This window comes from Neltuma alba, unplaced genomic scaffold (genome assembly GCF_004799145.2).
Source record: "Neltuma alba isolate B1F8T4 unplaced genomic scaffold, ASM479914v2 tig00011088_pilon, whole genome shotgun sequence".
NCBI lineage: Eukaryota > Viridiplantae > Streptophyta > Magnoliopsida > Fabales > Fabaceae > Neltuma > Neltuma alba.
Genome location: NW_021635829.1, coordinates 125140 through 136773, shown reverse-complemented (window position 1 = coordinate 136773; position 11634 = coordinate 125140). Strand labels below are relative to the sequence as shown.

General features: G+C 31.0%; 1 protein-coding gene across 1 annotated transcript; it reads right to left on the bottom strand.

Annotated features, from left to right (window-relative positions):
- Window positions 1-7456: 7456 nt before the first annotated feature.
- On the bottom strand, window positions 7457-10969 carry LOC114761186 (probable LRR receptor-like serine/threonine-protein kinase At3g47570). The gene is made up of 2 exons (XM_028950517.1): window positions 8281-10969; window positions 7457-8159 (listed from the first exon to the last, which is right to left on the bottom strand). Exons 1-2 carry the CDS (start codon window positions 10967-10969, stop codon window positions 7750-7752), a joined length of 3099 nt encoding a protein of 1032 aa, XP_028806350.1. The 3' UTR covers window positions 7457-7749.
- Window positions 10970-11634: the final 665 nt, after the last annotated feature.

Sequence of the window (11634 nt, the reverse complement as noted above, 5' to 3'; positions counted from 1 at the left end):
CAACCTTTTCGTGACTTTGATGAAATAGCAGTATTCCTGGTAAAATGACGCAAGAACATGTGTTGTTATCTTTTTCATATTGATTTATAGAAACAAAACAATCCATGTATTAAAACTATTTTAAAATATTTTAAACTCAATCACTAATATATATATATATATATATATATATTACATGATATATGGAATATATTATTGCTTCATATTAGAACTCATTCACAATTTTGTTCTCATTTACATTCACATTCTCTGTTTTTTTTCATAAGCCAAACATTTATTATTTTTTATAAAATGTTTGAATTCGTAATCTTTTTTTTTTTTTTACATTTTAATAAGGTGTTTTTTAAGTCTCATTTCATTAAGATTTAACTGATATCTAATAATAAATGTGTATTAGGTATATGTTATTTTTTTTAATAGAGTAAAAAATTAATTTGATCTCCTGGGTGACCAAAATCAATATTTGTTTGCATCTTTTATTCTTTTTGCCGTTGAATTTTTTTTATCCTTTTAATTTTATATACATTTCATTTTATTTTACGTAAATATTGAACAAAACAAACATATTTTTCATCAAATTTTAAATTATTATTCAATTTGGAAACAAAAAAATATTTTTTACAACAACAATTGATGCATTTACAAATTGATTGTAGCAATTTATTGTTTATTTGTGTAACAACTAAAGTTAGGCTATTTACAACAAAAATTAGTATATTTACAAGTTGACTATAGGAATTCTGTAACAACAAGTTCCAGAATAGAAATGATAACTTTTGATTATTGTTTTGTAATTACTTTTTTTTTCTTAAAATCTCATTGTAATTCTCCCCATACAACCATAAGAAGAGGGATATGAAAAATAGGGATGAGCTTTTAAGGGGTAATATCTTGAGTAGTCACGATAATAACTTTACACAACTTTTGAAGTAAAAACCAATTTCAAATAAATCTGTCTCTATACACATATCATGAATATATAAATAAAATATTTTAAGACACAATTGATTACTTTTTTTGGGTGACAGACACAATTTATTACTTTAATTAGAAAAAAATGTCTACTCTAAATTCTATCAGTGGCAAATTTATAAATTATATGTAAAACGATACCAAACAAATTCCAGAGTTGACATAGATTATCTTATGACTAAACACACAACTTGAGATTAAAATATTACCTCTAGTTATTAATATAAGAGTTAAATGATTAATTCACATATATTAAAGAAAGAAAAAAAAATCTAAGGTCAAGTTTCTTAAATACATTATGTCAAATTCTCTAATTACACATGACCATTTGTTTTTTTTGTTTTTGTTTTATCTGGATCTATAATTAAATGCTATTAAATAATAATATTTGGAAAAGAAAAATAAAGGACACATGGTCATGTGTGATAGAGAATTTGACATGATAGATATGAAAACCTTAATGTAAGGATTGTTCTAAAAAAAATTAGTTAAATTAGTTATTTATAATAAAAATGTCTTAGCTTCTCTAACCTATCCCTTTTTAGTTATGTATATTAGAACTCTTCCTTAATCAGAAGTCTCCTTGATACTTTGAGTAAAACTTTATAAATTTAAAAGATAAAATAAATTGAGATATTATATTTAAAATTAAAACAAACTTTTTGTTTAACTCCTATATTTAGGACCGGAAGCAATATTTTTCAATATTTAATGACCTACAACAACTTGAGTGAACTGAATTGTCCTATGGCAAGTGTACATAACGTCCATTAGCAGTTAAAGAAGACTGTGAAGTATGAACGGCTTAAAATCGTCTTTCATATTAATTAGAAAGCTAATGCGTGTTGACAATAAACACGCAATTACTGCAAATTTCAAACAATGGGTCTTTGAATTAAAATTGAAAATGAAAGATGTCACATCTAGTGGCAGAATAATTTAAAGTATAAAACCGTAAGTCAAAGAAATAAATAGGATTGGTTTAGTTGAACCGCAAAATTCGGTAGGAACACAAGTTATTTTGAAAGGATTTCATTCATTCATTAATTTTATTGCAAGAATTCTTTGTCAAGGTTTGTAGAAATTGGGTTTTTTAATTTTCAAAGTAATTGAATCAAGTACTTATTTCTTTTGTTACCATTTAGATTAGTATTCAATATTTATGACCATTTTACTCTTCATGTAATCTATCTTCTCTTATCTGTAAATCCATCTTCTCTATGTATAACTTACTTCCCTATATGCAAATTAAATTTTATGCAACTTATCTTCTACGTAATAATACAAATTTCATCAGCATCAGTCTTTGAAAGAGACAGTGGTAGACTTCATACTAAAATGCATCCACCCATGACTTGTAAACAAAATGCAAATAGACCAGAAGCATAATTTCCAGAAAACTAATATCTCAGATCATCCATCCACTTATGCAGGTAATAAAATATTAAGTTAAGCAATGGGATAAGGTCGTCCACCCATGACTTGTATGCAAAATGCAAATAGACCAGAAGCATAAAAATAAATAAATAAAGAATGTGTTAGGCCAATATTCTAATTAACACTTCAAACATCACTTTCAAGGAGCACAAAATATCCTGAATTCAAATTTGGTTCAAGTGCCTATGGCTCTATTATTATGTGAAAAGTAGCTGGCCTAATAAACAATCATTGGCAAAGAATTAGAAAAATAGTTATTTTAGTTAATTACATTAAGTTTATCAACGATGTATATGAAAATTTTGACAAAATTACCAGACCCCACTCTCTTAATTTATTTCCCCCTAATTAATTCAATGTGGAGTAATTAAGAGCACATTTTAAAAGAAAAGATTTAGTGCAGTAGATATTTTGTAAGTAAATTCTTATTAAAAGAATCAAGACAAATTTTCTACCCTGTAAGAAAATATTAGCAGCAGTAAATTAGTTTATTATTTTCTTAAAACTAATATTTAATTTAATTAAATGAGTAAAGTAAGTGACTTCTATGTTGCATAAAAATGGCTAAGAAGTGCCTAAGTTTAATTCCATTGCAATAGCCCAAATTAACTGACAGAAAGCATAACAGAGGGAAAATGTGGAAAACAGAGACTGATGGTAGTCTGTGGAGTTCAATTACTATTGAGGACCTATATCCCAAAGTCCAAACCACTGATCGTCAAAATCATAAACTCTCCTATTAAAATCCCTCCCTTTTTGATAAAAGCAAGTCTCATTATACTCATGAAAACGAGAGGGGGGGAAAAAAACACGCAAGGCTCAAAACAGTGGTGCCCAGAAACAGAGTGAAAGCAGATATGCCAATCCTCATCTATATTTATTAAACATTCAAATTTTTGCTTCCTCAAAGTTTAACATCTTCCCCTTTCAATTTGATTTTCTAGGGAACACAAGACTTTAATAACATTCTCTCTAATCAATTAAACCATATATATAGAGTTCCAGCAAAATAAGTAAATAAATGATATAGAGTGGTGCATATCTCAGAGTCGCTTTTTTACTAAAAGCAATTGCTTATGATTCTTGATGGTCACAATTTTAAAACATGCTTTTTTTAAAAAAAAAAAAAGAAATACAGCATCAATGATAGCTTCAGTGCTTAAAAGAAGTCTTGATTTTCAAAAAATTTATTATAGTTATATTTCCTCCGAGAAAGACATCAGTCATAGCAATTTAGACACTAAAGGAGTAGCTGATTCACCTACCAAAGTGACAATTTATTCTAACACATTCATTGACTTTTCTTCGTTCATAAGAGAAGAGTCATAACTGAAGATATAAGATTGAAATATGATTCACGACAAGTAAGGAATTTTTTGAGGCAGAAATTTATAACAACAACATATGTAAAGTGGCATTTCAGGCTCATCTTTTCACCTTGCAATCAATTTCGACTTCTTTCCCCAAGACCAAAAGCATTTTTAATTTGATTTAGCTCCCTTAGCACACCCATCATATTCATCGTTTCTTTTGGAGATTGCACTGAACAAGCAAGTCCAATCTCAAATAGCAAAATTAGAGTCTTCTTATGATTAGGATGCATAAGAGCCACCTCTTCCATCCAGATTTCTCCTCCAATTCCTATTGTTGTCTGTTGTATTTTTTGAGATATAAGAGCTTTGTTCACAATCTCCAAAAGATTGTTTGGAAATACAGATTTGATGTAGCTATGAAGATTATGGCTATCTTCAAACATTGGGTCTGTTGGCCTCTTTCCAGTTAACATTTCCAAAATAAGAATACCAAAAGAATGACTTGCATATTTTAAAGAATTCTTACATAATGTTTGGTTGGAAGGTTTTCGGAGGAAAGGGGGATCCGATTATGAATTTAAAAGCATGATTTAGAAATTTAAGAAGTTGACTTGTTAATCAATTTATAAAATATGAAAGATAATTACAAAAATTATGGGGAGAATTGGGGACAAATCCCCATTTAGAAATTTATTTGCTGAACGGTACCTGAAATCTGGAGAGTTATTAAAATCCTGTAGTGTAAATAAGTTTCATAATGAAAAGGCACAAATGCTCTTAAAGTTTAATAAATAAGAAATAGACAAGAGCAGAGAAAAAAAAGATCAATTGCACATTTAGAAATTTTAGTTTCACATATGGAAAACCAATTGCATGTGATGGAAGTTTGATTGCACTCACCATGTTTTGAACAAAACTTCTTTCACATATTTATTTTGTATTATGTAAATCACGATTAAAAAATTACTTATAAACTATTCCAATTCAATCTTAAATAACCTACTACAACTAGAGTGAACTGAAGAAGTGAAGGGGACTGAGAAGTATGAACGGCTTAAAATAGTCTTTTGATATTGATCAGAAAGCGAATGCGTGTTGACGAAAAGCACACACAATAACTGCGAATTTCAAACAACTGGCTTAACCCAAGAAATTACATAGTCAATCTACGCATGATACTTATTCCTGAACAATCATCTTGAAGCATCTGACACACTTACAAAGGTGGGAGGACCAGATCGTTTTTCTGTCAATTTGTTGAGCACTCAAATGAGCCATCCTGGCCACGGCCTTCGAATTAAAATTGAAAATGAAAGATGTCACATCTAGTAGAAATAATTCAAAGAAAAAATAAGTCAGTGAAATAAATAGGATGATTGGTTAAGTTGAACCGGAAATAGAAAAACAAGAAAGGATTTCATTCATTTATTAATTTTATTGCGAGAACTCTTTGTCAAGGTTTGTGCAGATTGGCTTTTTAAATCTTCAAAGTAATTGAATCAAGTACCTTGCTTGGAGAATTTGTGCGCTTATTTATTTTGTTAGCATTTAGATTAGTATTAATTTTTTATGGCAAAAAAGAATATTAGTATTAAATTCATTACGTTTTCTCAGCTTTCACAATTGTCTAATTAAAAAATTGCTTAGAAATATATATGTAGGATTAAAAATTATTTCAATTTTAACCAATACGGATTAGGTTCAAATCTTTACCACGAGATCATATATTTAGTATAGGCTAGTACCGTAGATAAACTTTCAATAAAAAGACACATGCATTTGATTAATAAAAATTATATTAATTTTCAATTAAATTATGACACGTGTCTAGTTTAAAAAATGTACTGTAGAAGAATTTGATGAATCGTTCCCTGAACTGTTTTCCTCCAAGAGCATTGCTAATGCTAATGACATATTTGTCGGTGGAAGTCATTCTGAAGAGAAAAAGAACGCGAAGAAATTTATGGCAGGGTCAAGACATCCCATATTTCTATATTAGTTTAGTTTGGGTAAACAATGATAAATATAAATATTTTAAAATAATTTAATTAATTTTTTTAAATTAGTCAACTAGATTTTATATTAAGGAATGGAGGTAGTATCACACTAATCACCTTTGGGCACTATAACATACATACACTTAAAAATTTTCAACAGCATGTTTTTATTATTTAGTGTTTTTATAATGACAGTTCAACTTTTAAAAAAATAATTTTATATTACGCATTAAATATATCTAGATAAATATTTATTTTTTTTATAAAAAAAAAAAAATAAAAAAATCTTTATTAAATCTAACTGAAATAATTAAAACCAAAATTAGGCCTACATATCTTTTTAATTTTTCTTTTTAACTACCTAAGTGTATTCTAGACTTTTAACAATATTTAGAAATCTTAAATTTGGCCTCTTAAGTTGATTATGAATTTGTTAAATGTGTAGGTTTAACTTAAAATTTTAGTATTTTAGTTCGATTTAATTGGGATTCTCCATAAAAGTTATATTGCTTTGATTCTATAAAAATACTAAAAATAATAAATTTAACCAAAGAGAAAGAAACATAGAGGTTTGAACAAAAGGAACAAATTAATTACTCACAATTATTTTGCCAGAAAACTAATATCTCAGGTCATCCATCCACTTATGCAGGTAATAAAATATTAAGTTAAGCAATGGGGATAAGGTCACCCACCCATGACTTATATGTAAAATGCAAATAGACGAGAAGCATAAAAATAAATAAATAAAGAATGTGATAGGCCAATATTCTAATTAACATTTCAAACATCACTTTCTTTGTTTTTTTTTTGGCCAAACAAACATCACTTTCAAGGAACATAAAATATACTGGATTCAAATGCCTGTGGGTCTATTATTATGTGAAAAGTAGCTGGCTTAATAAACAATCATGGGCAAAGAATTAGAAAAATAGTTATTTTAGTTAATTACATTAATTTTATCAACAATTTATATGAAAATTTTGACAAAACTACCAGACCTCACTCTCTTACTTTATTTCCCCCTAATTAATTCAGTGTGGAGTAATTAAGAGCATTTTTTAAAAGAAAAAATTTAGTGCAGTAGATATTTTGTACGTAAATTCTTATTAAAAGAATCAAGACAAATTTTCTATCCTGTAAAAAAAAATATTAGCAGTAAATTAGTTTATTATTTTCTTAAAACTAATATTTAATTTAATTAAATAGAAAAGTAAATGACTTCTCGTTGCATAAAAATGGATAAAAAAATGGCTAACATTAATTTCGTTGCAATAGCCCAAATTAGCACGCAAACAGCATAGCAGAGGAAAAATGTGAAAAACAGAGGTCGATGGTAGTCTATGGAGTTCAAGTACTATTGAGGACTTAAAATATCCCGAAGTCCAAACCACTGATCATCAAAATCATAGACTCTCCTGTTGAAATTCCCCCTTCTTTGTAAAAACAAGGCTCATTATATTCACAAAAAAAGGAAAGGAAGAAAAAATTCATGACTCAAAACAGAGGTGCCCAGAAACATAGTGAGAGCAGAGACGCCCATCCACATCTATATTTATTGCATATTCAATTTTTTGGTTTCTTAAAGTTTAACATTTTCCCTTCCAATTTGATTTTCTAAGGAATACAAGACTTTGGTAACATTTTGTGTGATCAATTAAATCATATATATAGAGTTCCAGCAAAATTTTTTAAAAAAAAAACATGATACAGAGTGGCACGTACAACAGAGTGCAGTGGTTTTTGACTTAGAAGAAGTCTTGATTTTAAAAAAAATTTAGTATGGTTATATTCCTCCCGAGAAACATCAGTGATAGCAATTTAGGCATTGAAGAAGCGGCTGATTCACCTACCAAAGTGACAATTTATTCTAGCACGTTCATTGACTTTTCTTCGTTCACAAAAGAAAAGTCATGACTGAACATATGAGATTGAAATATAATTCATGGAAAGTGAGGAATTTTATGAGGGCAGAAATTTATAATAACACATCCAAAGTGACATTTGAGGCTCATTCTTTGACGTTGCAGTCAATTTCGCCTTCTTTCCCCAAGACCAAAAGCATTTTTCACTTGATTTAGTTCTCTTAGAACACCCATCATGTTCATCCTTTCTTTTGGAGGTTGCACTGAACAAGCAAGTCCAATCTCAAATAGTAAAATAAGAGTCCTCTCATGGTTGGGATGCATATGAGCCCCCTCCTCTATCCTGATTTCTCCTCCAATTCCCGTTGCTGTCTGTTGTATTTGTTGAGGTACAAGAGCTTTGTCCACAATCTCCAAAAGATTGTTTGGAAATGTAGCGTTGATGTAGCTATGAAGATTATGGCCATCTCCAAACATTGGGTCTGTAGGTCTCTTTCCGGTTAACATTTCCAAGATAAGAATACCAAAAGAATACATATCACCTTGAGTTGATACCTCAGAACTCATTCCATACTCTGAAATACATTAGACTATGATTAATGTTTAAAAATTCATTGTCTCAAATAAAAAACTAAAGATTTTATAAAAGAAATGTTATTTACAAGAGTTTTAAGCCAAAATAATAATAAGTTGTACCTGGAGGAGCATAACCAATTGTCCCTTTTAGTCCAGATGTGCTTGTTTCCTTTTGAGGACTGCCATGAAGGGTGGCAAGTAGTCTTGCTAACCCGAAATCACTCACGTGAGCCACCATGTCATCATCAAGAAGGACATTGCTTGGCTTTAAGTCACAATGGACAACTGATTGCTCATTTTCATAATGAAGATAATGCAATGCAGAGGCAACATCATATATGACACTTAATCTTTGAGAAATATCCAGTGTTAATCGATCTGCACTTTCTTGATTAGGATGCAACCATTTTTCAAGGCTTCCATTTGACATGTACTCAAAAACCAATGCCTTAAATTCTTGTCCCTTGTAATCAATGCTTGAGCAACATGTCAAAATTCTTACCAAATTCCGATGCCTCATGTTTTTTAGTGCATTACATTCTGAAATGAAACTCTTTTGAGCTCCTTTCTTTTGAAGGTTTAATACCTTTATTGCAACAACTTTATCTTCTAATTCTAGCTTTCCTTTATATACTAAGCCGTGACTCCCCGATCCAATCAAATTGTTGGTAGAGAAACCTTCAGTTACAATGTGCAGATGTTGATATGACACCTTGGGAAATTGTTCAATTGTAAGTGAAGTTGAAGATGATTTTTTGTTTCTTTCATGCCTCCAATAGAAAGCAAACAAAAATATCAATAAAAGAGACGTTGACACACCAATCACGATAACCACCTTGAGCTTCAAATTGTGTTTCCTTTGCGTGTCAAGTTTCTTAGGGCATGTTGGTAAGTGCAGCTCAGAAATACCCCCACAAAGATTAATATTGCCAATCACAGATATCGCACTTGCATTGCTGAAAACCCCTTTAGTTGGCACCTCGCCAACAAACATATTGAAGGAAGCATTGAAGTATTGGAGGGAAGAAATGTTCTCTAGGTTGATTAGTATTGACCCAGATAGGTTGTTTCGAGATATATCTAGATGTGTAAGACCTTTCATCAAAGCCACCGAAGGAGGCATGGGCCCCTTGAAGGAATTCCCTTGTAAGTTAAGGTATTCCATACTTTCACATTCTCCTATGGTCAAAGGAATTTCTCCCGAAAAGTTATTATAAGAGATATCCAAAATGCCAAGGTTTTTAAGCATTCCTACCTCAGAAGGCAAAGATCCATTCAATGAGTTTTGAGATATGTCTAAGAAAATGGACAAGGAGGAAAGGCCAAAGATCTGAATAGGTATGGGTCCACTAAAGCTGTTTTTTGTAAGTTCTAGTAATTGCAAGCTTTTCATGTTTCCAATTGTGGTAGGAATTTTTCCTTCAAGCTTATTGCCTGGAATTGATAGTATGATCAATTCACTGAGGTTCCCTAAGAAAGTTATCTCTCCAGAGAGTTGATTTGCCCCTAAATATAATGATTTTATCTTGCCTAAATTTCCAAAAGAAGTTGGAATGGTGCCTGAGAATTCATTTCGGCTAAGATCCAAGGTCCTTAAAAGTGTGTACCTTCCTAGTGTATCAGGAATAGTACCAGATATCTGATTAAGACTTAGGTACAGTCCAGTGAGTTGGGTAGACAAATTTCCCATGGAGCTGGGTAAAATGCCTCCAAATATGTTTGAGGTCAAAGCTAAAACTTCAAGTTGGCTGCAATTTTTCAAAGTTGTAATGAAATCAAGGCCACGATTGCTCCCAATATTGTTATATGCTAAGTTTAGCATTCGTAGATCTTTTAGATTTCCTAGATTGGGAACTTCACCCAAAAAATTGTTATAAGAAATATCAAAAATTTGGAGTGATGATGCATTTGTGATTGAATTTGGGATCAAACCTGAAATTTGATTGCTACCTATGGCAAAATATTTCAAATTATTAAGGCTGGAGAACAAGTGGTTTGGAAGTCGAGTGCCGTTGAGATGGTTTGCTGCTACTGATATCATAGTGAGAGATGATAGATTGTAAAGTGAAGAAGGAAGAGCACCTGACAAACTATTCTCTGCTGCTCCAAAAAATACCAAGTTCTTCAAGTGGCCTATCTCTTCTGGTATGCTTCCTTCAAAGTTATTACGGCCTAATGCAAGATAGGTGAGGGAAGTAAGATTCTGCAAAGACAATGGGATTTCACCAGTTAAATTGTTGAGAGCAAGCTGCAACTTTTGAAGCTTCTGAAGAGCCCCCACTTGGGATGTTATCGTACCAGTAAGGCTATTCCCTAGCAAATGTAAGATCCTTAATTCATTGCAATTCGTCAAGTTCAAAGGAATCTCTCCTGTCAATGAGTTGTTTGAGAGCAAGAGTGTGTTTAGCCTAAACAAACGTCCCAACTCTGGTGGGATTTCTCCATGAAAACTGTTGTTTGTGAGGGAGAGATATCTCAAGAAAGATAGATTGCCAATGTGAGGCGATATGATCCCACCCAAATGATAACCTCCCAAATTCAACACGGTGACTCGCCTGTGCTTGTGGCCGCATGTGATTCCAATCCAGCTGCAGAAGTTGTTGGAACTATTCCAAGAGCTCAAAATTTCATGAGGATCATCAGTTATTGATTCTTTAAACTGGAGCAGAGCCAAATAATCAGTCTCGTTTGATGCAGCTCCGACATGCTGGAAGCAAAGCAAGTTTATGCAGATGAAGATGATAAGGATTAATGGCTGAAGGTAGTATTTGGAAAGAAATGAAAATGAAATAATGGAGGCAGAAGCCATGGTTACGCAGAAGATATAGCGTGAATGGTTGGATTCATATATTGAAATGGTTCCTGCTGTCATATATATAGGAGATTTAGTTCGTTCTTAATTATTCCTTTGCATTACTTTCATTTGTTGATTTACAAGAAGTGAAAGGGACGCATGTAGACCAAAACACGTACAGACACAGTGATGTATACTATGGGCACATGGATCCCTGCAATGACGTGTGAGATAAGTTGATACAAAATAACGCAAGTTCTAGTCAGACTTTGAGAAAGTCAGTGACGGACAAGAAGCGCAATACAATGCGTCCAAAATGTTGAATGGACCGACTCAACCATATATGGTGGAATAGAAACTATTATCTCGAGGTTTTAATATAAAAATTAGTTAAGAAAGCTAAAAAAATTATTAAATTACTTTTAAATATTTATATTTATTATTGTTCTCTAAACTATTTTGCTTCATTTATAAATTGATATATATAAGTATTCTTCTGATTCTTAATATAAGACCTAATTTGGGAGTTAATATTAGTCATATATATATGACCTATTTTTCTTTTTATTAATTTTTTTAAAATTAACTCTATTTATATTCCCTACTAATAATAAAGAAAAATGTTCAGGGTGTTCTAAAAAAAATATCATATTAATTAATTTAACTAATATCTTTAATCT

What these genes read in the sequence shown, in the direction of transcription:
- LOC114761186 (XM_028950517.1), bottom strand. Translation starts at nt 10,969, where the DNA reads ATGGCTTCTGCCTCCATTATTTCATTTTCATTTCTTTCCAAATACTAC. An exon ending in AATTGGTTATGCTCCTCCAG is followed by an intron (nt 8,160 to 8,280) that starts GTACAACTTATT and finishes AATGTATTTCAG; the next exon opens with AGTATGGAATGAGTTCTGAG.